The sequence below is a fragment of the Rhododendron vialii genome, chromosome 2a, assembly GCF_030253575.1.
Source record: "Rhododendron vialii isolate Sample 1 chromosome 2a, ASM3025357v1".
Taxonomy (NCBI): Eukaryota; Viridiplantae; Streptophyta; class Magnoliopsida; order Ericales; family Ericaceae; genus Rhododendron; species Rhododendron vialii.
The window spans coordinates 37,692,009-37,716,139 of record NC_080558.1 but is presented as its reverse complement, the minus strand read 5'-3'; the positions used below and the strand labels follow the sequence as shown (position 1 = coordinate 37,716,139).

Here is a 24,131-nt window from a genome sequence, read left to right as displayed (position 1 = left end):
AATGAAAAAAAATCCATGTATACTATAGATAAAGGTCGGTTTATTAGGCTTTGACTTATCAGAAGGGGAAAAAAAACTCCAAAAGCACTTGTTCTTTGGACACTTCTTTTCTTCTTTTTCTTTTTTTTTTTCTTTTTTTTTCTATCAGGATTCAAAAGCTACAGTTAAAGATTCTCAAGAAGTCAAGAAACACTTCGCAGCCGTCCGATTAGTGGAAGTTTTGGATATTTGGATGGAGTAGATCACTGTATAACTGCTACTGGTGTACTTTATTTCAATTCCTTGAGTTTGAAGAAAAGCTAATCCCATGTTCAAAAAAAGAAGAAAATTAAAGCTAATCCCCTATTACCCTATAGTTGTAGCTGATTAAAAAAAAAAATTTCCTATAGTTGCAGATCTACCTCTTAATTACTCCCTCCCCGTCCCATTTTGTTAGTCTTATAGTATTCCACTTCGAGATGTTCCAAAACGTTAATCATACTTGAAAAGTTAGAGAAAAAGATGTATAGATTTTCATAATATTTTTTGAATGAGAGCAAGAGGGTAATTCCACGTACCAACTCATCTAGGCAATTTCCATAACATTTATGTTCACTTAAAAAGTTGGGAAAATTTCAAAAAAAACCCTGAACTTTCTGACAACTCGCAAAAAAACACCTGAACTTTCACTATTAACAAAAAAACACATAAACTTAGCATTGCGTTAACAATTTGACCCATGCCGTCCAATTCCGTTAGTTTGTAACGGATGGAGCTAACGGAAGGCGCTAACTTTTTTTTTTTTTTTTTTTACTTTTTACATTTAAAAATTACTTTTAACTTTTTCTTTTTTTATTGGTAAATAAATATGCAATAAAGTTCTTTTTTTCTTATTATTTATCGAAAATTACTTTAACCCTATTTTTTATTTTCAAATTTTACCTTCCCCCCCCCCCCCCCTCCCCCCCCTTTTTTTTCTTATTAGAATCGACTCCACACCACCAATTAACCCCACAACCAACCTTAGGTGTTTTTTTGTTAATAGTGAAAGTTCAGGTGTTTTTTTGCGAATTGTCAAAAAGTTCAGGGGTTTTTTTGAAATTTTCCCTAAAAAATTAGAAATCTCAAGACGGACTAACAAAATGGGACGAAGTGTGCATTAAATTATGACCATGTCTTAAACTTCTTCCTTCTCTTGGATTACGGCCACGCATATTATGTCAATAAATCTATGTCATACTTAGATTTAGCACTATTTAACGTTCGACATGTATCAATGGTGATTTCTATCACCATGTATATATTGCGATAGATAGACCAAAACTGGTGATAGATATATCAAAAATTCCTTAACCAATTCAAACCGAGTGATTTGATGCTTGATTTATCACGAAACCAAAGTCCGAACCAATTGAATCCGTGCATGCTCAGACATTCATCATTGCAATCCATATGATTTCTGAATATGGATGACTGACATTAAGAGACAGAGAGTAGTTATTTCTAATTAAATATTTTCTCTCTCTCTCATCCAAAAAAAAAAAACCTTATCTTTTCTAAGCCTATATAAAAGGGCTTCTGATCACGTTACTTGTAATATATATATACTTTTTGACTTATTTAAGTTACCAGCGGCGATCATGCACCACCCACCAGGGCGTGCTGTACTGCAATTTTTTTTTCTTGTCAAAGCTTAAACTTATTTTTTTCTTCTCCCAAGCGTTATAAGTTTTTTATTTTATTTGTTAATCCTAACCTACTCTATCCTAGGGAATTAGGGGAGGGGGAAGGGTGCTTACGGAAATCAAACCTGCCCATGCGCATGGGAGCGGTGGCGGAGCCAGGATTTTGGCCCGAGGGGGGCCAAACTAATTGACGGAGTATTTTTTATCGGAACGTGTACTTATTATATCAGAAAGTTTTTTTTTTTTACAATACATTACATTTGTATATTGAAATGATTTTAGCCTGATGCAATTAAAATATACCAATCATTTTTTTTTTCTTTAGGCAACTTCAACAGTCACGTGATTATTTTTTCGGAGAGAAGCCAGGAGGGCCGGGGCTACCACCGGCCCCAAGGTAGCTCTGTCACTGCATGGGAGTATAAGAGAGGCACCACCTACACTCCACTCCACTTGCCTAAGCGTTATAAGTTAGTAGGCCATTTTTGGCATACCCATCCTTCCACATCAGGCCCCCAATTTTTTCCTATTTTTGGGGGCCCCTAATTATTTAGGCCCTTGTATTATGTATATGTATATATAATTAGTACAAAAATGTCTAATAAACTTAGGGCATATTTAAATGGAAGTCTGAAACAAAAGGCCCAAAAACATGATATATAGTAGTATAATAAAGCTATAATTTCCGGTGGTTGAATATTTTGTAGATTCAATTAAAACGAAAGGTTGCCATGTGATCTAAAGTTCTATCCTGTGGATGATTTTAAAAAATGTATCTCAAGGGTATAAAGAAGGCTCAAGGTTGCAAAGTTGAAGGACTCTCAAACACTCCTTATATATCCCTTCGTGATTAGTCTCATCAAACAAACGAGGCAAAAGCAACGGCAACGGGGGTTGGTGTTGTCCCTCAAAAGGTTAGCATTGTGCTATCCCGCGCGAATGGAGTCTGCTCCGGTCTCGCGCTGATGATCAGAAGCATTCAACCAGATATCAATAAGTGCAAGAAATCAGCTCAATCGAATATCATTATATATGGGCCTAATCAAAACATTTTTATCTTGAAAAAAATAGATCTGAAACACGAGATCAAATTCACTGGAAGTTATTATTGCCAAGGTATATGTGTTCCGATCAGGCACTTAATGATATCAGATCGAGTTAATTTTTTACTTAGTTGTTTTACTCGACAAGCTCTATAAAGTGAACGTTTCCGATCATCAGAACGAAACCGAAGCATACCCACTTGCCCAAGACAGCACAGTGCTTGTGTTTTGAGGAACAGCACCAACCCCCAGTCCGAACAGATCATGATACAGACATGGAAAGGGTCATTGTCGGGCTTAAATTAGAAATTCAGAGGACCGGTATCATCCTTATCACTTATTAGGCAAGTTGTTGAAGACATGGATGAATAATAAATGCCAAACAAAACCATTGAACTTGGGTGGTTTTGGATTAAAAAATAAAAGTTGACTTATTTTCTATTACTCCTTACTCTGTCTCATTTTAAATGCTTCTTACGTAAAGTCGTGTCATTTTGACTTTTAAGAAAATCTTATTTTTCATAATCTTTTTTGAAACTTTTTTGAATCGTTTTAAAGTACTCATAATTGAGATCTTTTGAACGATGCGAAATAAAGTTAAAAATTAATTCTGAAAGTATTTTATTTTTTTGAGGTCAAAGTTACACGGTCTCCCGTTGAGTGCATTTAAATTGGGATAGAGGGAGTATCAAACAACCTCCTTTAAAAGGAACGGAGTCCGAATTTTTGTTTCGGAGTGTTGAACCACACAAAAATAAGAAAAGACGTTTAGAAGGCAAAAGGTTAGAATATCTACAATGGACTAACCAAAATTCAAAGGTTGCTAAGATTAACAATGTTTGTTCAAAAAAGTGTTCACATTAAAATAACCAAACTTAGCAACATGTAACTAATCAAATTTTGACATTTAGATAACCAAAACAAGCAACTTTTTCTCAATAATCAAACTTAGTTGACCCCACATCTTTTCAATCAAATACACCCATCACTACACACAAAAAATGCATTTTTCTCAACCATCATAAAATAGAATCTATTTTGAATTATTATAATTTGACACATTTTTCATAGTTCATATCCTAGTAGAGTTGGACTAATTAAGGCTACGATCTTTTAAACTTAACTTATTTTTTTAATTCAGTCCATTCTTCTACACAAACTTATTTTCCATCTTTAAACTCAACTTATTTGAAATTGTGAGTGTGTTAGGCAATTAAGTTTAAGTTTAGAAGAATGGATGAACTTAAATTATTTTCATTTTAAGTTCCAAAAAGGGGATAAAAATTAAGTTAAAGTTTAAAAAAACCCAGCCTAATATGGCTTAAAGGTATCTCTGTAGTTCCCTGTCTCGCCATTCTTGACTTGAAAAAAAAAAAAAAAAATCCCGATTACCATTCAATTTAAAAAGTGAATCAAGTGTCCTGGAAGCTACGGAATGTTTTTGTTTTGTCAAAAACAAATTTTATGCAAAAGCAGTTCTTTTTTCAAAAACTTTTTGTTTGATTTTTTTAATTTGAAATTGTATGTAGACAAAAACTTATTTTTTCCAGCAAAAAACTTTCAGAAAAAATTGTTGTTTCAAACAAAACAAAAACAAAAAAAACCTTTTTTTCTGTTTAAAAACCCATTTTCCTTAAAAATGAGAACTTTTTTTTTCACAAAAAGAGATTTTTATAAAAAACAATTTGAATTTTTTTTCTATTTCTAATAAACAATTTTTTATTAGGTTGAAAACTTTTTTAAAAAAACATTTTCCTATGTTCATAATTTTTAATTTTTTGTAGTTTGAAAAGGTGGTGTGTCAAATTTTGATTATCTAATTTTAATTATACCATTATAGACCTCTACATTGCTAATCTTAACAACCCCTTAAATAGATAATCAAAAGGTGATGCGGTAACTTTTGATTATCCAATTTTGATTAGTCCATTACGTATGCTCTTAGTTTTACTTAGCCAATAACCATTTCTTTTTTTCTTTAATATACAAAAACCTTTTCTTTCACTTCAACCTACAAAAGTCAGTCCCACTGTACAATCCAGTAGGGGAAAAAAAAGAAGAAATTTTAATCCCATGATATTCTCCCAAATGTAAAAGAGCTCGATACAATGAGCTATCTGACGTCCTCTCATTAATTAACAAACATGTGTATAGCTAAATTATCAACAACTGATAAGATGAGGGGTGGAAAAAGCGTTTTAACAGCGGGCTGAAGAATTTTTAAGTAGTGAAAACTCAGATACGAAAGAAGCATTGCTTCTCATCATAGCTGAGGATAAAAATAGCATTTCTGAAAATCCCAACGATTCTCGTAGCCTACAATCAATAAACCACCACCTCATTTTAACACAAAGCAACTGTGGTACACAGAATACAACCATTTCATAACACTCTCGTGTACGCACACACGCCTGCCCCTCCTGTACATGTGGTATTTACATATTTGCTCTCCATCTATAACTCTTCAATTCCATATAACATGGGGAGAAAAAAATAGTATGAACAAGGGGAAATGTAACGAAGCTTCTCTTGTCGTATCTGTAATCTCGCTTTACACCTAAACGCTAATTCCTCAACTCCCATCAGGAAACTTTGGGCTCACACTTGCAGGGTATATCCTCAAATACTATACATGTATGTCCGTCGAGCTGGTTTCTTTACAGGTTCTCTTCTGAACTAGAGTTACAACACCATGGCAGTGAATTGCAAAATCTACACAAGTTTAAAAAGCAGCTTTAATGACGTCGCATTGCAGGTACAGTTCAAAAAAACATAATTGTGGAGATAACATGAACATGAAGCAAAAACAAGGGGAAATGCCGAAATGCCCTTACATTGTTTAAGCATCACCAGCTTGCGAGATTCAGGCCTGGTTTGAGAATGATCATGCATGATCCTTTTACCCATGGAAATGGAATGGTTAAGATATGCTTTGCTCATAGACTCACTTGGTGCAGAAGTATCATAGTTCCACTCAAATTAGCTATCACAACCTTCAACAAATTTACATGTACTGTGCCAACCATTGCTTGCACATATCAAGTACAGGAAGTGCATTTGCATGTAATGCCTGCAGAATATCATCGCATAACATGTTAGTTGTAAATCAAATTCCGCAGCCCACCAAAAATAAAGTAAAAGTTGGATAGGATGATATTGTATTGCTTTATTCAAAAAGAATCTATGAATTGCACTCGAGCTAGAGTTGTAACTATAAGTGAAAAATGTGGGTACCTACAATCATTTGTTACAGTAATTTTTCACAACAGTAAAGTTTAGACCCTAGACTCATCCCTGTATGGCTTTGGAGAACCAAATTTGGCAGTTACCCTGGTTTGTTTAAATCTTCTTGGCTGTATTCTTGTTGACCAGGCACGATTATCCTTAATCAAGCAAATTACTACCCCCAATTACTCCCTTACTTCAATCTTTAGAAGTTACAAGAATGGATCTAGATTCTAGACATAATAATTCAGTAATATAAAACCAGCTGCTATGAGGTTCTCTCTTATGTGAATCAATTAACAAAGAACAAGCACCAGCCAGATAATCAATAGTGGCTTGATTAATTAATGTAATAAGAATTGTTCAAACTTTCATAAGTGAATCAGGTCTGAAATTATGACAGCTGAAAACTAATGATTTCTTCCACAGGTTCTAATGTCCATTGAGCTCGTTGATGCAGCTGTGAACAAAACCAAATGAATCACTCCTATGAGTTATTCCTCCATCTCTCGTCAACAAACAGCAAGTTGATATATTATGCAACCCCTAGTATGATCTTGTACGTTTTAAGTGCAACCAGATGCCAATATCGGAAGAATTGCTATAGGCCCCAAAACAAAATGCCATAAGGAGAACTACTTCCAGAGAGGCACCATGTTGGTCTTGAGCGCAACCAATAAAACCCGTACCAAACTTTATGAGCCCAAGCTTGGTTTCAGAAGTGTTAAAACGTGTAAAAGACAAAATAAAAACTTAATGAGCTTGCTGCAAATATGAGTATACCTAAACCCCTATCTACAGTAATCCAGCATTAGGTCTGGTCAACCATCATCTGTCTGACTGGATACTGCAGGTTCTTTTCGTCAATTCTTATATTTCGCATCAACAGAATAAATATGTTGCTAATCGCTATTTAAGACTCACTAGATCCTTGAGTCTGACATCAGGCTGAAGCCCATGGATACAATCGATTATCAAGGGTTTTTGAAGCCCATGGATACAATCGATTATCAAGGGTTTTTCATAATCTTCCCTTATTTTCTACAAAACCTACAAAGGTACAAATTCCGCATCGTTGAATAAACATGCAAACTGAGTACAGATATGTTAGTGCCACCATATATTATCCATACTATGTTTTTATTAGATGGCCACTTAAACTGGGGAAACAGGGCAATCGATTTCTCCAACAAGAATCTAACTATAGAGAGCAAAAACCTGATGCGCAACATATTGAACATCTGCTACACTCCCACTTCTGGAAGCGATCTGGAAGGCACTTTTAAGACGACCGCAAACTACACAAGCCAGCACCCTCCTGCCATTTTATTTAAAAGAGAACGAAGCATGAAGAAAGCATATAAATACTATTTGACAGCTAAGAAATCAGGTAAATAATAGATTCAAACTTTAAGCAAGAAAATGAGACAAGGACAACCAACTAATAAATGTTGACACACAAGATAGCCTGCCCCCCATACAAAACACAATCACAATGGATGCTCAAGGGCGTAGCCGGGAATTACATGAAGTTGGCCCACTCGACTGATAGAAAAAGAAAAAGAAAGGTGGTTTGCTCTCCTTTATCTTCCGAATTGCAAAGCCTTAATTCTTACTTTTGTTCCTTGGCCTAGTTGAAACTGGTACCAGTTCGTATTACTAGAATAGCTTTGACACGGGCTAATCAAAGACTGAACATGTTAAAGTGCGTGTGCTATATGTATGTGGGAGGAGAGATAATAAAATTTTGGAGTGTGCTATCTGTATGTGGGAGCAGAGAATAATAAAATTTTGGACACCACATTTCACACAAACACAGATGTTGAATTCCAAAAGAAATATAAGTGCCTGTACATAACATCTGATGTGAGTTGTGTCCGCACCACACCACAATACCAGAGCTTATTGCTGCATGGAAAATGATCATAAACTGCAAACTCAAGAAAGCATCGGGACCCAACTTTATAACATTCACATGTATGGATGTGCATGCTGTCAAAACATCTATATAACCCTTTTGCATCAATTTTGTCCTCATTTGTGTCAAATTTACACACTGCTGAACAGAAACATTACCTGTGGCTACTGTTTAACATATCTATAAGGCGGTCTGGTCGTTCTTTGTGTTTATTAGCATATACATTTATTGCAGCCCCCAACACCTACAACAAGCCACAAAACGAGAAATCAAATATGTTTGGTGAACACATTTACCAAAAGAACTGCAACAAATTGGCAACACAAACTACAGGTCTACCAGGCATCAAAGACTTTAGATAGGGCTCAATTAATGAATCTTCATTGTTGATGGCTAATTAATAGGCCGAACAGACGGTCTCTCTCTCTTTCTCTAAACAACCTTCCTTCTTTGCTTGGGGGGGGTGGGGCCTTCTTCCTCATCCCCCCGGGCACTTTTATCATCTTACCTTTCTTTCTCTATTTGCTTTCCCCCTTCTCTTTTTTCCTTCCCCTCTTCTATTTTCTACCCCCTATTCTAGTTTCTTCCTTTTGCCGTTTTCTTTCGGTTGTTGCTTCCAATTCTTTCTTCGTCTGCCGCTGGTTTCACTGACCATCCACTAGTATATTTATCCTTGGATGTTACTGGTTTGGGCTTAACGGCAAGGTTTCGCCGGTGGGATCAGTGGTGGAACGGATCACAAGATTTCCATCCAAGTTTCTCTCTTGGGTGCTCTCAGTTTCAGGCTTAACGGCTAAGGGGAAATTTTGTGGCTGCCGTATGGTGTGGTCAATGATCGGAGTGCTGCGGATTTGCTGGTGTTTCCATACTTCCAAAGGGGGACAATGACGCAGCAGCGTGCAGCGACGATCTTCCAGGCCGTTCTTGAGGAGGGTTTGGACTTCTCCTTGGCAGTGGGAGCCTGTGGGGGTTCAGCGCTGTGTGTCGTGGTGGTCAGTGTCCGGATTTTCTCTTTGGCCGTGGAGGGCTTTCTGGTGGTGGTTGGTTGGCAGCAGGTTGGGGGGCGGCGGCTGTTAGGTTTTGTCTCTAGGGCTAGGGTAGTATTGGGTTCTTGATAGGAGATAGGCCTTTTGGGTTCATATCTGTTTTTTCAGGTTTTGGGCTTTTGGCCCTTTTGATGTCTCCAACCTTTGGTTGGTTCCCCTCCCCTATCCCCGGGTCCTTAGAGGCTTATGAATGTCGAGGGCTGGGATTGTAACTTTGTTGGAGTGCCAGTCTTTCATCGTTGTGAAGCCATCACTCTTTGGCTCCTTCTAATCGTTGTAACTTGTTTCAATGATTAATAAAATATTTCTTTTGCCGAGCAAAAAAAACGATAGGGCTCAAATAATGCAACAAGTTACAAGCCCAACATTTAAATGCCCTAAACACCTGTGAAGTTAAGCCTCTCATAAACTCGAGTCTAATATGCCAAAATCTTGCACTTTTTTCAGCGAATTTATATACACCAAGGAAAAAATATCTGATTCATGCTTCTCTAACTTAAATCAGTAACAAACAATTTCACAATACAGTTAAGTCACAATACCTGGTCCATATCATCATCATCAATTGTGCCTTTAATGTTTCTGAAAAATTCTGTTAGTTGGCCTCCTCTTTTCCTCTCAGCAAGTGATGCAGCAACACCAGCATATATATCAACAGCTAAAAAAAAGTCAAGAAGCTTGGAAATGAAATTGAACCAAAAAACTCAAGTCCAAACATAATTTTTACTGGCTGAAATAGAAGATTCCAAAATCAGTCATTAAAGAACAGCTACCGGGAAGATTGAACTCGTAGATCACTTGGAATGCCAAGTCAAAATTCTTCTCAATAAGAGTCTCTCCAATCTTACACCTTCTCCTGCATTACATGAATACATTAAACAGGCTGGAACCAGCTTCTACCCGTTATTTAGTAGGACTTAACTTGAGGGTCCATCAAATAAAAGAGGGAATAAAAATCATAAAAAAGACTCAAAAACTTGAACTGGACTCTTCAAAGCAGTAGACCCAAGTGTTTCAACGACAAACCTCGAAAAAAAATTAGCAGACATCATGGCTGAGGGTTGACTTCCATACGGTAATGATCTTATAGACAATCATAACTCAAAAGAAGTTTAAACTACTTAAAAAAGATGCAACTTAAGCCTATTAAAAGAACTAGGAGGTAGTTCTGCTCATAGGGAGGCAGAGGACAGAAAAGCACAAACCTGAAAGTTTCAGGGTCATTTGGATTTCCAAAAAGAGAATACTTCCATGGTGGGCCATCTGCATCGTTGAAGGACCTGACAACATCCACCTACAGCAGTCAAGAAAATCATCAGGCAGCATGTAAAACATTATACTCAAATTAACATGATATTGCTCTGTCAACTACAGGGGAACTTCTGAACTTGCTATCACAATCCTCCTTATCTGTTTTCTGCTCACAAAAAACAAAATCCTTTCATTATTTAACTTCATAAGACTTCATCAAACAAATCACCTGGATTGCCACCCGAGCAGAAAACTTAACCAGTCCTTCCTCACTAAGCTTTCCTGAGGCACTTTTTCCTCGAATACCCTTAGTGACAAGCTTAGTAGAATCTCCTGTTTTGTATCGCGCCGACAACCCATCATCAAAATGCATCTGCAAGTCCAAAAATTTACGTTTCAATTTGCACCAAAAGGGGCTCAAGGGGAATAAACTTTACAAATGATATGCTTTCTGTACTACCAATCTACTATTGGTCACTCTGATCTATCACTCAACCTGACAGTAATACAATACTTTCAAAATGTTGTCAAAAGCTGTCACTCCTCCTTAGGCTTCGACAGCATGTTTGCTCTGTTAGACTTGTCCCACATCGCTCATCTAAGCCACCCAAGATTGATTAATAAATTCTAGAGGTTACTCCACCTATTGCCAATTGGTTTTAGGTTGGAACCCTCCAAGAAATCTAACATGGTATCAAAGCTAGGTCTTGGGTGGCCTCACCTCTCGTGGGAAAGTCTCTGTCATCTCTGTCACCCGAGTCAGTCAGTCAGCTCCTGGTCTGTCACCTCATTGTGTATCCGGGCTACACGTGAGGGGGAGTATCAGACTTGTCCCACATCGCTCATCTAAGCCACCCAAGCTTGGTTAATAAATTCTAGAGGTTACTCCACCTATTGCCAATTGGTTTTTAGGTTGGAACCCTCCAAGAAATCTAACATGCTCCTGCTTGAGAATAGTGGTGGACAGAAATGGCCTTCTTGTACCTCACTCCCGTCTTCAATGGGGTTATTGGTGTACATGAAGAGACACCTCAGAAGAGAGAAACACCACCAAAAAGAAATGGTGGAATTTCTTCAGCCAAGATGGTTGCAGGTCTGAGAAGAACAGGAATCCTGTACCGTGAGGGTCATTGGTTCTAGACGTGGGAAACCAGAGTGCACTTCTTCACAAATTGTCTTAATAGTTTAGATTAATGTGAGGTAGGAGGAGACATCATGAACGCAGGCTCTGGATATCAGTGGGGAAAAATGATAGAATGGTATATTGCTTCTTTCAAAAGTGGTGGATAAAAGGTGTGATTTAGTAAATAGGTCATGTGTCACAAGTTTGCATATCCTCAATGCTTCTATTTGTAAAAATAAAAATAAAGATTCCAATCATGACCACAAGCCATTTTTGCTGTTGTTCCTACGGATTTATGCTGCCTAGACAATGATTGAGGCTGACATGTTGTCTAAACATCAGTGTCACCTTGTTTATCCTAGTCAAATCTTGTGTGACGGCGGCCCATGCAACTTATTTCCTCTGTGATACCATGTGCTATGTAGCACGGATACGGATACAGACACGGATACGGACACAGACACGGTAATTATAAACAAATGGGGATATGGACACAGCGGGGGACACGCCACGTGTATAAATAAATAAATATAAATAAATTTATGAACCATTGTATATGAATAATTTCACAATTGTGTATTTTTTTTCAAAGGCATAATTACAGTTTAACCCAAATGTCTTGAATAATATCATGTTAACCCCCTAAAATTAAAAATATTACATTTTGACCTCCAACCGTGTCCCCCGTGTGTCCCCTATCAAAAAATAATAAAATTATTGGACACGTGGCTTGTCCAATACATCGCCCTTTTGAAGTGTCCGTGCTTCATAGACCATGTGAGATATTGAGAGAAGACAAAGATAATTAAGTTACAGAAAAGTATGTTTTAAGACAAATGGTTGGCTATATAGGCAACCGTACTAGAATATGAAGCGACATGAAGAAGGCTCTAACACCCTTAATCAAAGAGACAACTGCAGTAAGATAAAAACCTCACTTATCAAATCACTTTTATCAACCGCACTACTAGAATGGAGATGATGCAGTAGGTTTAAGGGTATGTATGTCATTTTGAGTCCTTTGTAGTAGAGGGTCTATAAATAGGAGTCTAAAGTGCTCATTAGGTAACTTTTGATATATTGATAATAGATATTTGAGAGCTTTTGCTCCTTGTATTCTCCTTTGAGGGATTTATCACTCTTATGGAAATCTATCATTGATTTGGTTTGCATCATTTGGTATCAGAGCATCTAGGCTCAATCCGAATCCTTCATCTCGCTGGAAACCTAGATCTCACCGGAACCCTAAAACGGCGCTAGAAAATCTCGCCAGAGCCCCAATCCACTATTTTTCTCACGACCCTAAAACTTGATTTCAACCCTTGAAACTCATAAATCGACCATTTTCAGAGCTGATTCTTGCTGTTTCAGACATCTAAACCCAGCTTGGCTACAGATTTGCCTATTTTGGCACTGTTCACACTTGTTTGAGGCTCAAAAACTCATCTCTTCGCACAGATCTGACCCAAAAAAACATGAAACCCACTAGTTCCGAGCCCTTAAGGTACAAATCGAAGCAACACAGACCATTTTCGGACCTATTTGAGGTCTAAATCGAGTGTGTTCCTGACTTTTGAACCCTAATATGCCCTTTTCCATCACGAAATTCACATGTAAGGTCTGATTCGAGCCTTGGGTTGCTGATTGGAGCTTTGGATCTGATTTCTCAACCAATTTCACAGCTCGTGGGTGTGATTTCATGCTTGATTTCGGAATTTCAGCAGTCTAAACAGTGACTTCGTGCTCAAATCTGTTGGAAATCAACTCGAATCAGTTTTTCAGCCTTTCAGGTTAGATTTTCAGCTGGGTTTGTCTTGTTTGTTGCAATTTGCAGCGATTAGTGTTGATTTATGTTGTTTGCTTGCGATTGAGGCTCTTTGGGTACTAAGTTAACTGGGCATGATCGATTTGGTTGAGTTGGCTGAGTTATTGCACCGAGTTGACTGAGTTTGGGTCTAAAATCACCGAGTTGACTGAGTTCGGGTCTACAATTGCTGAGTTGACTGGGTTTGGGACTGAGTTGACCGGGTTTGTGATTGAGTTGGCTGATTTCACCATTGAAATGACTCATACACTTAGGGATAGAGTTAAAGGAAGAAGGGGAGGTGGTGGTAGAGTATTTTTGGTGAACAATGGTGAAGGATTGAAGATTATTCCACAATGTGGAAGGGAAAATGATTGCAATTCAAATGAAAATAGGAATGAGATTAAAGAGTTGAGTGAACAAGTTGCTACCTTGTATGATAAGGTGCAACTAATGTTATTGAAAATAGAAGTTGCTATTTTAGAGAAAAAGTAGCAACATTTGTCTGTTTCATTCAAGAATATTATTGATGGTTAATGTGATTCCAAGTCCTATAAAAATCTCAACCTGGATGCATTTGAGAAGGACGAGAAGCAATGTTATTGTGATGAGTTCGCACATGATATTCCTATCTTTGATGACCTCTCACGTGAAGAGCTTGGAGCTCATTTTAAAGATGGTGGTTTCAAAGACCTTTCCGTTTTTTATGAGTGTTCAAATGAAGACTTTGGAGGTGATTTTGAAGGAATTCCTGTATTTGACGAGTTTCCATATGAGGATGATGAGAATGATATTGTTCCTACGTTTGATGAACTTTCACATGAAGGGTTTGAAAATGATTGTATCGTTGAGACTTGTAGTGCTTTTGAAGATGTCCCCGTATGGGACAAGTTTGATGAAAAGTATTGTGTTGATAGTGAAGAGGAAACGCTTGTTAATACGATCAAGGAAAGCTTCCTTATGACTAGGCAAGAAAGCAAGGAAGTTATAAAAGTTCCTTATGCTTTGGTTGTGTCACCGAAGATGGATGAAGTCTTTTTGATCATCCGCCAATGGTTGGAGAATCTGAAGTGACAAAACTTGATCATTGCCTTCCAAGTTGCACATGGAGCAAGGGGTGATCAAATTGGTTCCTTTTCCTAGTACACTCTTCATTATTACCAAAAGAGGGAAAAGATGATTTGGGACAGCTTGTTGACCTCTCTAATGCCATGTGGCTTTGATTTGGGGGCATGGTTCTACAGCAAAATAGGTATAGGGGGGCCACTGTTTCAGTGGCATTCTGAGAGCAGCCACTTTGTGCATATTGCCAAAGGTTAGGTCTGTCTCCAATCCTCTCCTGCCCATACCCCCAATGATTGGGGACTACATGGGTTCTGTTCTTGTTGGTGGGACAGCTTGTTGACCATTTGGGTTTTGTATTCAAGCGAGCAAGTTTTGAACATTGTGTTGTGACTTTTCAACATGCTAAGGGGGATAGCTTTTGGTGTAACTTCTGAGTTAGTATGGTGGGCTACTACGATGATCTTTTGATTCACAAGGTGCATGGTACAAGGATGGTTTCTTGGCACATAAGCATGGATGGATGTACACAAACGAAAGCATGTATTGAAGATTGGTTGTGCTGAGGGTGATGTGTTGATCAAGGAATGCAACCACATGTCTAAGTCGGAGCTGCATGATAAACACTTTTATGTTTTCTTTATTTTGTTGTCTTGAGTCGTGTTGTCCAACTTGAGGACAAGTTTTCTTTAGGAGGGTGAGTCTGAAGCAGTGGGTTTAAGGGTATGTATGTCATTTTCAGTTCTTTGTAGTAGAGGGTCTATAAATAGGAGTCTAGAGTGCTCATTAGGTAACTTTTGATATATTGATAATGGATATTTGAGAGCTTTTGCTCCTTGTATTCCCCTTTGAGGGATTTATAACTCTTATGGAAATCTATCATTGATTTGGTTTGCATCAGGAGAAATGTGGAGTCTCAATGTCTCAGGAGCATAACGCAAATACAAAGGGCTTATCCTAAGAAGTATCCACAAAAGTTGAAGAAAAAGAAGCAGGGATGTTGGCGCCAACCTGGATCTACTAAGCCTTTAAATGACAAAACGCTCAAGTCTGCTTAAATGAACCTTTCAACACAGTGCCCTTCTGTTACACTTTTGGGGACCCACCCTTTCCAATGTACATATTACTAGACTCTAGTTTATGAATTACTTCATAAAGGCCATTCAACTCTTAAGTTAGGACTGACCTTGGCATTTTCCAAATGCTTTATAGCTTCCTCTTGAGAAGAAGAGTTCATGAACAACTGAATACAACATAGACCAGCAGCCACGTGGTCCTTTTTGATCACCTGAATCGTCAATTCAGGTTTAAATTAACCTCATAGATAGAAACCAGTCTTAAGACTAAACAAGTCAAGCTAACAATGGATAACATATATTATAACTGTGGAAGTGGAACTGAAATAGAGATCTGGAAAATGAATTCAAAAGCTCGACAAGGTATACATGTCAACAGATATTGAAACATAGCATCAGTTAAAGTATACAGCATCAGTATTTCAGAATGGAAATCAATTTTAATGGTAAATTTCATGTTTTTTCAAACAGCCACAAGAAACGTCCTAACTCCTAAGTCTTAGAAACTATAGTTAATCTCCCTCTGTAAGATATCCTTCCCCTCACTTTGTTTAGTTTGATCCGGTAGAGCTCCTTAGTAGGACCTCATCTACCTTCATGCCAAAACAGATACAAGTTTTGTGATATAGCATTCAGGGCCATGTTGTACACTTAATAACATCTATTCCAATTTCCATTCCTTTGATCATAGTGAACCTTGGTCCGTGAAAGCCCAGGTTTTTTATGCCAATCACAAATGAGTTCTCCAGGCTCAAATTCTGGACTACCTGTCACCTTAAGTTGACTTTTGCGAGGCCCACTCTCGGCCGCAAATACAAGAATAAATAGGAAAGTAGAAGGATGACGAAACTACCCCCACTAGCAATTTAATTTTCTGCAGAAAGCTGCTAGTAATCTTAGGGAGTGCCTTTGATTATTTTATAGCAGAAAACCCTAGTAATTATTGCAGAAGCTTATAATAACCCTACCCTGGGGGCAAAAAAGGAGGGAGCGAGAGAGCGACGAGAGAGATGTAGAATCCATACCCAAAAAGAATAAATCATGACATAATGTATGTATAAAGCTAATACGACAAATATACTACCAATCATAAAAGCAAAAGACCAGAAAATGAAACAACCTTCAGTCAAGACCACCTCAACGGTAGTCAAGGTTGGCTGTAAACCAGTGGCCACTAACCTTGCATAAATATTGAAATCACTAATGCAAAGCAAACAAAATTTACCAACACAAAGTGCATGTACAGAAATGTGTTACTATTTCACAGTATCCACAAAAATGGATGGTCCCCAAATGAGATTGGTGAGCATATACAAAGGAACTTCCCCTGGATCCCAATGTAGTACCTGAAATCGGTATAGATAATTGAAATGCTTATGCAATTCGCAATAGACACAAATGCGGGCAAGTGCTGCAGCGGTATATTGATTAAATATGACATCCTGTGGTGCTGCAGACGATATTCTTGTTGAGAGTACTTCTTCCAACACAGGCATGGCACCATACCCAATGCACAAGTCACACAAATCATCAATCGTCCCATAATCAGTTGCTAGTGGGTCTGGTCTTTGAGGAGAAGATGAAGAAGTAACTATACTCAGTGATGATGGTTGAGGAGGTGGAGGAACAGCATTTGGAGGAAAAAACAGGAGGCAAGCATCCTTGTAGTGTCCATGTCTAAACATAAAGCCAAGCAAATTCTGGCATGCATACTGCAACAACAAATACATACTATTACAGACTGCTACCTCCAAGATGCCGTAAACATACTTATCAACCAGGATAGCGCATAGAACAGAAGAACTAATATTCAAAACATATTAACAAAAATAGTAATAAAAACTAAATAACATTGTTAAACAAAAGATGCAACAAAAAAAAAGTGCTAAATAAAAACATAGCAGCGGCAAACAACCTATCCAGAATGTTCTCGAACTTCCAGCTGGAAATTTATCAACGGTTCACTTCTTAAAGATTGTTGGCAAGTTGGCTACCATAAGACAAAGCATAAGAAGGCACAGAAGGCATCGCCGGCACCTTTTTGTTTGATGAGGTGCATTAGGAGGGAGGGCAATCACAATACCTCTAAGGAAAACGAGATGACAGAACACAGACCTAAAGCATCTTTACTTACTATGTTCATTTTTGGCTTTTACACTCATGGATTTTATAGGAGTACTTAAATTATAATGGAGAGCTTCAAGCCTTCAATTTTGTTTGCATAGTTTTGCGTACACAAGATCGCCAGCCATTGTTTGTATTAATTTACTTATTGAAGAAACTAGAAAGTTTAGAAGTTCCTTACAATTTATAACAGAGAAAACAGAAATGATACAAACAAAACTGACCGAAATCTAAAGCAAAACTCGTCCAAAGCTCAAACTACTTAAATAGCAAAAGGCCAGCATGCTCAGAGCATGGAAAGTGAGAACTTCGAGTATTCAAAAGACCAAGGCTTTTCATAGTGCTAGCCAATCGAGTACCAGGGAAGGTATAGGGCCCTCATGGTTGACTGTTGAGGAAAGAACACAATGAAAGAATCTACAGCATAGTTGGGGAGGTGGTTGACGGGAAAAAAATAAATTGGAGGCAAAAAGGCAGGGTCATTGTAGCTTAGAGAAGTAACACAAACACAAGATTCTTACATAGAATAGCTAATATTCACAGGAGAGCAGACACATACTGTTCGATGGAAAACCTATGGCCATGTAAGAATGAGAACAAAATCAAAACATAAGTCCAGAGCTTAGAACACATTGGGCTACAAAAAAGGTGCTTACTTCCTGTAAATAGTTTACACATTCAAGGTATCTAACACTGTCCAGATTGCTTCGAGGTCCATCTTCAAATTCAAAACTATGCAAGAAATTATCACTCTCTGATTCTTGAGATCGCCTTGATCTCTCTGAACGTGGAAATGTAGAAGGCATGTACAGAACATTAAGATATGAATCAGCAGACAGAGAATCGTCCAGAATTGCCGGTGCACTTCTAGCTAAATGTTCGTACCTGCATGTTATAATCAACCAATCAGATGATATGCAACTGCAACATAAGAAAGGTCATCTCAGTATGTTACATAATTTCAAATAGGCAACTCCAATATAATTTCAGCAAGCAGGCTAGAAAGAGATTCAAGCCAAAAACTAGTCACTGCCACCATCAGTTTGTACAGTAGTCCAAGTCTCAACTACAACTCAAGGGACTGCATGGATCCAGCATGAGAATATGTAGAGTAGACGATGCAACACAATCACATCACGCAAGAACGCAGCTCCTACCTCACTTGGAGGAAGCACAGTAAACTATTTGGCAACAGAGGCCAATGTAAGGAGTTTCTAGCAAAATGAAAGGAAACACAATCCCTTGTTGGGCTAATATATCCTCCGTAGGAAATAAAGTTGGGCCAACATCTGAATTCCAAGGTACGTCAGAAAAACATGCCTTACAAGTTACATCTGTATCCAAGAGTGCCACAAATATGTCCATGAGATGGTATCATAAAATATTTCGATCAAGGATAAAACTGAGGCAGAGGGGAGTGGGTAATGATGCTTAATTATTCAAGAACATCCTCAGGAACGTATTTAAAATCAAGTAAAGTAACATTATTCACATACTCATGCGATGAACAATACAAAACAATATCGAATGAACTCTCATTCCGACCAAAGAGTTAGCAATACCAAACTCAGTAATAGAGGCTACATAAGGCTCAAAGTGGAACCATCAGTAGTGAACTCAATAACTGCTTTAACATCTTGCGCGTCTTGGATTCGACAGGCTGTTGCTCAAGTACTAAATTGAGTGATGTAGTCATTTAACTGTAAGCCCAGATATTTTTAGTAAATTTTGGGCAAGAGAAATGTGCAGACATAACTTAATGCCATTTAAGTAGTTATGATACTCATACGTGATACTAGTCAGAAGAGAATGATACAAGTGCAATGATATATTCAGGAAATACGAGTTGCTGTCTTACATGGAGCGAACAGCTGAAACATCAACAGGTGGACTTCCTTCTATCGTATTAATGATCTCCAGAATCACGGGTGCAGGATCACCTTTATGCAATTGAAGAGCTTGCCTTGAAAACACAATCAAAGGAGCCAAAAAAAGTACCCTTTCTCAGAATAGGCAAAATAACGTCTTCTTTTTTTTATAAGTAATTAAATATATTAGAAATAAGGCATTAAGGGAATGCCACCCGTATACAAAAAAGGCCATAGAAAAAAAGGCCCTATACACCAATATGTGGGATAACAATTCAAACCAATCTAGAAATTGATCAAGGGAAGGATTACATTCTCCCTTGTCCCAACTATACAAACTACTAACCACAAAACTTTTAATTTTAAATAAAGGCTTTTCTACTCCTCCAAAGCATCTCGCATTTCTCTCACGCCATACAGTGCACATCAAACAAAGCGGAATCATGGCCCAAACATCCTTCCTTCTTTTTCCCACTCTAGCACTCCTCCAAGCAATTAAGAGTTCCATAACGCTCCTTGACACAGCCCATTGTAAACCGAACCAGTTGAACACCACAGACCAAAGCTCCCAAGCGAAAGGACAATGGATTAAAAAATGATCCACCGTCTCCGCATCCCTCTTACACATACAACAGCAATTAACAATGATTCTCCGCCTTTGGATCAGGTTGTCAATGATAAGAATCTTCCCTTGCGTGGCACACCAAACAAAAACACTCACTTTCAACGGTGCCGATGCTTTCCAAATTGCTTGCCAAGGATGGAGTTACCACTCCCACATAACGCTTGGTAAAAAGATTTTACCTGAAAAGATCCTGATTTTGACAAGTTCCAGCGCATCTCATCTCCCCCTACTCCTATCCCTTGCATACCATACACTCTAGAATAAGGCTAAATAACACTATGCTTACCGCTCCCACATAACGCTTGGTAAAAAGATTTTACCTGAAAAGATCCTGATTTTGACAAGTTCCAGTGCATCTCATCACCCCCTACTCCTATCCCTTGCATACCATACACTCTAGAATAAGGCTAAATAACACTATGCTCCCTTAAATTAATAGTGGATACCTTAACGTTTCATTCTTTTTCCCAACTCATCCTTCATGTCTCTGATTTTTTTCGAATTCCACCCAACCCCCTACCATCAAACAAAAAACCTACAAGATCGGGTTCACAATTTGTATCGATTGAGAAAACCATTGGAATTCTTCCCAATGGTTATTTAAATCTCAGTGTTCTAAAAATCGCGTTTAATCGCCGATTAATGGGCGATTAATAGGTTTTAAGGCCTCTCCGATCAGAGTAATGCTTGGGCGTTTGAATTAGGCGGTCTGGAGATTAATCGGCATTTGGCGGCGATTAATCGCCCATTAATCGACGATTAATCGGTTAATCGGCGATTAATTACCCATTAATCGGTGATTAATCGGTTAATCAATTAAACGGCGATTTTGAGTGTGAGTCCGATGGAGACGAAGTTATGGATGGATATGGAGAAGAAGAGTAATTGACTAATAATTTGGTACTTGGTTTCATTTGGTTTGAACGTTGCACTTTGTAATTGACTGGTAATTTCGTACTTGGTTTCATTTGGTTTGAACTATGAACATTGAACTTCTCATTATGGATTGACTAGTTATTCCGTAGAACCTAGTTTCTATGTCTCTATATTTGAATTGTAGAGAACTGTTAACATTTAGAAGCGTTAACATTGAGTATCCAATAGCCAAAGAGAACTAGGAAATTTTTTGGGAGAGAAGATATATCACAGCAACTAGGAAATCTGTGATTATTAATGGTAGGGAGGTTGAAGAATATTTTAAAAAAAAAAAAAATCCGACTAATTGCTAAAAGGCGATTAATGGCCGATTAATAGGTCTCGAAGCTTGAAGGTGGTCGGCCGCCCGCCTAACGCCAAGCGCTTTTTAGAACATTGTTAAATCTAAAGGTTACTAAAATCTCAGACAGAAAATGTCACATGGTCTAGCATCACGTGGAGCCATAAGGCACCACTTGCATTTACTAGACCCAAACTAACCATGACCCCCAAGAGTATCCTAAAGGAAATTTAGAAAAAACACTCTCCCTTCCAATTCCCTCTCTATCCATCGATCAGTCAGCAATGATCCCCTCTTTCCATAACCCAAAAGTAGTATAACACATTATCAGAAAAATTCTCCCTCATCTAACTCCCTCCAGCCCCCTCTTTCTGTATCCCATATCTGTCTCCTTCCCTCTCTGATTCCCTCTCTCCAATCTCTCTCACTCTATTCACCCCACCCACAACCGTGGAGAGTATGTATTTGGTTGGATAGGGAACGACAAGGCCTATAGAGAATGGTGAAGTGTGTGGCGAACGTAACCAGCATGTGAACGGTAGCTGCAGAGTGTGAGTAGTGTGCGCCGAACGCAGAGTGGCACTCTGACCTTCCCTCCGTTCCTTCCCCACCCCATCATTGCCACAACTCCTTCCCCTTCCCCTTAGCTGGCCATCACTTCCCTCCCATTCATATACCCTCTTAACATTACCCTTCTTTCCCAACTTCCCTCCCTCCTGCAAACCAGAACCACCATCATCCCAGAGACCACAGGAGGGCTTACAGAATAGAATCATAGATATGCCGGTCGTTAGAAAACTCTTGTTCATTGTAAGATCACTGAAGGCAACTCCACTTCAACCAAACCCAAACCCAAAGACGAAAAAAAAAAAAAAAAGAAAGAAAGAAAGAAAAGAAATTCAACCTCTGGATTAACATGTTTCCAAAACCCAATACCTAGCACCCACTCTACCAACCACAATTAGCAATACTCCTCACATTTCCCCGGGATGGGTCGGATTTGGGGCTATAAACATGGAGATGGGTGGCAACAGGTGGAATTGGGGTACGGCCCTAGGGTGAAAGAATAGAAGAGGTCTTTTAACCTTGTTCTGATTTTGAAGTTGAAGTTGTTATGATTACCTAGGTACATGATGAAATTGAGATGGTTTAGTTGCACTTACTAACATAGAGAAGAACAAGAGGGAGGTTAAGTGGTGGATGGGGGTGGGTTGTGGCAGAGAGGGAGGTTCAGTGGTGGATGTGTCAGTTAATCCAGTTCTAACAGAGGGAAGAAAACGAGAGAGGAGGCCCATGTATGTTGGGCGATCGCTGGTTTTTGGGATGGTTGATGGCACAGAGAATTCTCTAGTATTAGGGGACTAAGGCACCAGATTTCGATTCCATGTATTCCCTTGAGAGTTGAGACGTGCAGCACGGTCTTTTTTATCAAACATTTAGTTGGGCGCAATGCATGTGACTAAACTGGAAAACATCGTATCGTCTTCTTTTAAAAAAAAACCTTATGAGTCGAAGTGAGGGCTCGCTAATACTTTAGGCCCAAAGTGTGATTTACACTTCATATTAATTGCAGATAAGAAACGCTATAATGAATGACTGGCCTTCATTGTCAAATACAATTGAGGGACAGTATAAATGTAGCTTACTTAAATTTTACACGAGCTTGTGCATAGTGCTCCATCCGAATCAACGCATGCCCCCATGCATTCCAAACCGGAAAAACATCAATCTGAGATAAGGCCAAATAAGCACTCATTATCATGGGAAACAGGAAGCCAGATATATCAACAAAGTGCCAAAAGTTCGCTTTTGATACATACTTTACACTTCCTGCAAGTATATACAGCCATGCTGTACCGTTCATCTACAATCAACCGATCACGAAGATGTGCAGATGACTCTTGGTCAGCAATATCATCAAGGGAAGCAGCAATTCCGGATCCCAGGAGGCTCTGCAGCAGTTCAGCACGTCCCAGCCAAATATCAGCTTGTGACTGAACTTCAGACAGCTCATCAGTGGACTGACTACCCACACTGGAGCTTCCAGCATCAGACGATGAATCATCAGCATCTCGTCCTCTTTCCGAATTACTTGACAAATCACTACCCCCAGCAACCTTTCTCAACTGGGATTTAGAAAAGATAAGCCCCTGTGGAAACAGAACTTGAAGTATCACTGCAATATCCCCCATACATAACAAGAGTAGAAAGAGAATCTTTGTTTGCCTTTGCCCACATATTTCCAATGGATATCAAATACAACTCATACAAAACGATAGAGAAAAAAGAGAATAGAATGCAACCTGCACAAATGTTTCTGTGGCGTGATATGCACGGCCAATTGTTTCCATAGATGCATTTTCAGGCAACTGTTGGGAGCTCAACACATTTCTCATCTGATTAATGCACAAACTCAGAGCACCTTTGCCAGAGGTCAACTCATCAGAACACAATGAAAGAAGTGCCTGCAACCACATGACACAAGTCTTCAGCATAAATATCAGGAAGCATAACAGTAATAGTTGAACACAAGGTAGACAAATGTTTCTGATAAGCACAAACTGCAACATAAAAGGAACAAGTGAAAAAGATATTCAAATTTAATTGATCAGCAAACTGCAGGTACAACAGATACAATTGGCGCGTAATATGTGCGAAAATAACCACACATACTCCCTCCGTCCCAAATCGCTCACCCTTTTGGTGAAACCGTGCATTTTGAACGCAAAAAATTAGCATTAACTTTTTTCCAAAAATTTTTACACCTATTTAAAGATCTCATTGAGAGGAAGAAAATGGGGTATATTTGTTTTGTTTAAAAAATCTAACAAATATATTATCTTTTGCGTGCAAACTGCGATCAATTAGGGACAAAGGGGGCACTAATTTTGGAACCAATTTGTTTTCTAAGAATCATGCGAGGGCAATCTCTCGAATCTTTCCTGTTTAAGTCATAACCAGTACCATTATACAATCATTGTAGAAAAAGCAGAAGTAACAGTTGCACTGAAAGACAGAAGTGCTAGGCCCTCTAAGCGAGACAAGAACCAAACCCCGGAAACCCACCCACCCTCAATCCCGACTGC

At 38.5% G+C, this 24,131-nt stretch overlaps 1 protein-coding gene across 5 annotated transcripts in view; it reads right to left on the bottom strand.

Annotated features, from left to right (window-relative positions):
- Nucleotides 1-4,903: 4,903 nt before the first annotated feature.
- LOC131316773 (uncharacterized) overlaps nt 4,904-24,131 on the bottom strand; it is a 48,716-nt gene continuing 29,488 nt past the window's right edge. For 4 of the 5 annotated variants that reach the window (XM_058346212.1, XM_058346214.1, XM_058346215.1 and 1 more), the window contains 15 exons: nt 23,349-23,510; nt 22,866-23,195; nt 22,692-22,774; nt 19,195-19,299; nt 17,993-18,221; nt 16,559-16,924; nt 15,323-15,424; nt 10,377-10,520; nt 10,102-10,190; nt 9,670-9,752; nt 9,439-9,554; nt 8,009-8,094; nt 7,151-7,250; nt 5,542-5,777; nt 4,904-5,419 (listed from right to left, as the gene is read on the bottom strand). In XM_058346212.1, the coding sequence (XP_058202195.1) occupies nt 5,712-5,777; nt 7,151-7,250; nt 8,009-8,094; nt 9,439-9,554; nt 9,670-9,752; nt 10,102-10,190; nt 10,377-10,520; nt 15,323-15,424; nt 16,559-16,924; nt 17,993-18,221; nt 19,195-19,299; nt 22,692-22,774; nt 22,866-23,195; nt 23,349-23,510 (2,061 nt within the window). In that variant the 3' untranslated portion in view covers nt 4,904-5,419; nt 5,542-5,711. Of the gene's footprint in view, nt 5,420-5,541; nt 5,778-7,150; nt 7,251-8,008; nt 8,095-9,438; nt 9,555-9,669; nt 9,753-9,837; nt 9,923-10,101; nt 10,191-10,376; nt 10,521-15,322; nt 15,425-16,558; nt 16,925-17,992; nt 18,222-19,194; nt 19,300-22,691; nt 22,775-22,865; nt 23,196-23,348; nt 23,511-24,131 lie in introns of those variants that run through there. The other variant, XM_058346213.1, reaches the window with a different exon arrangement.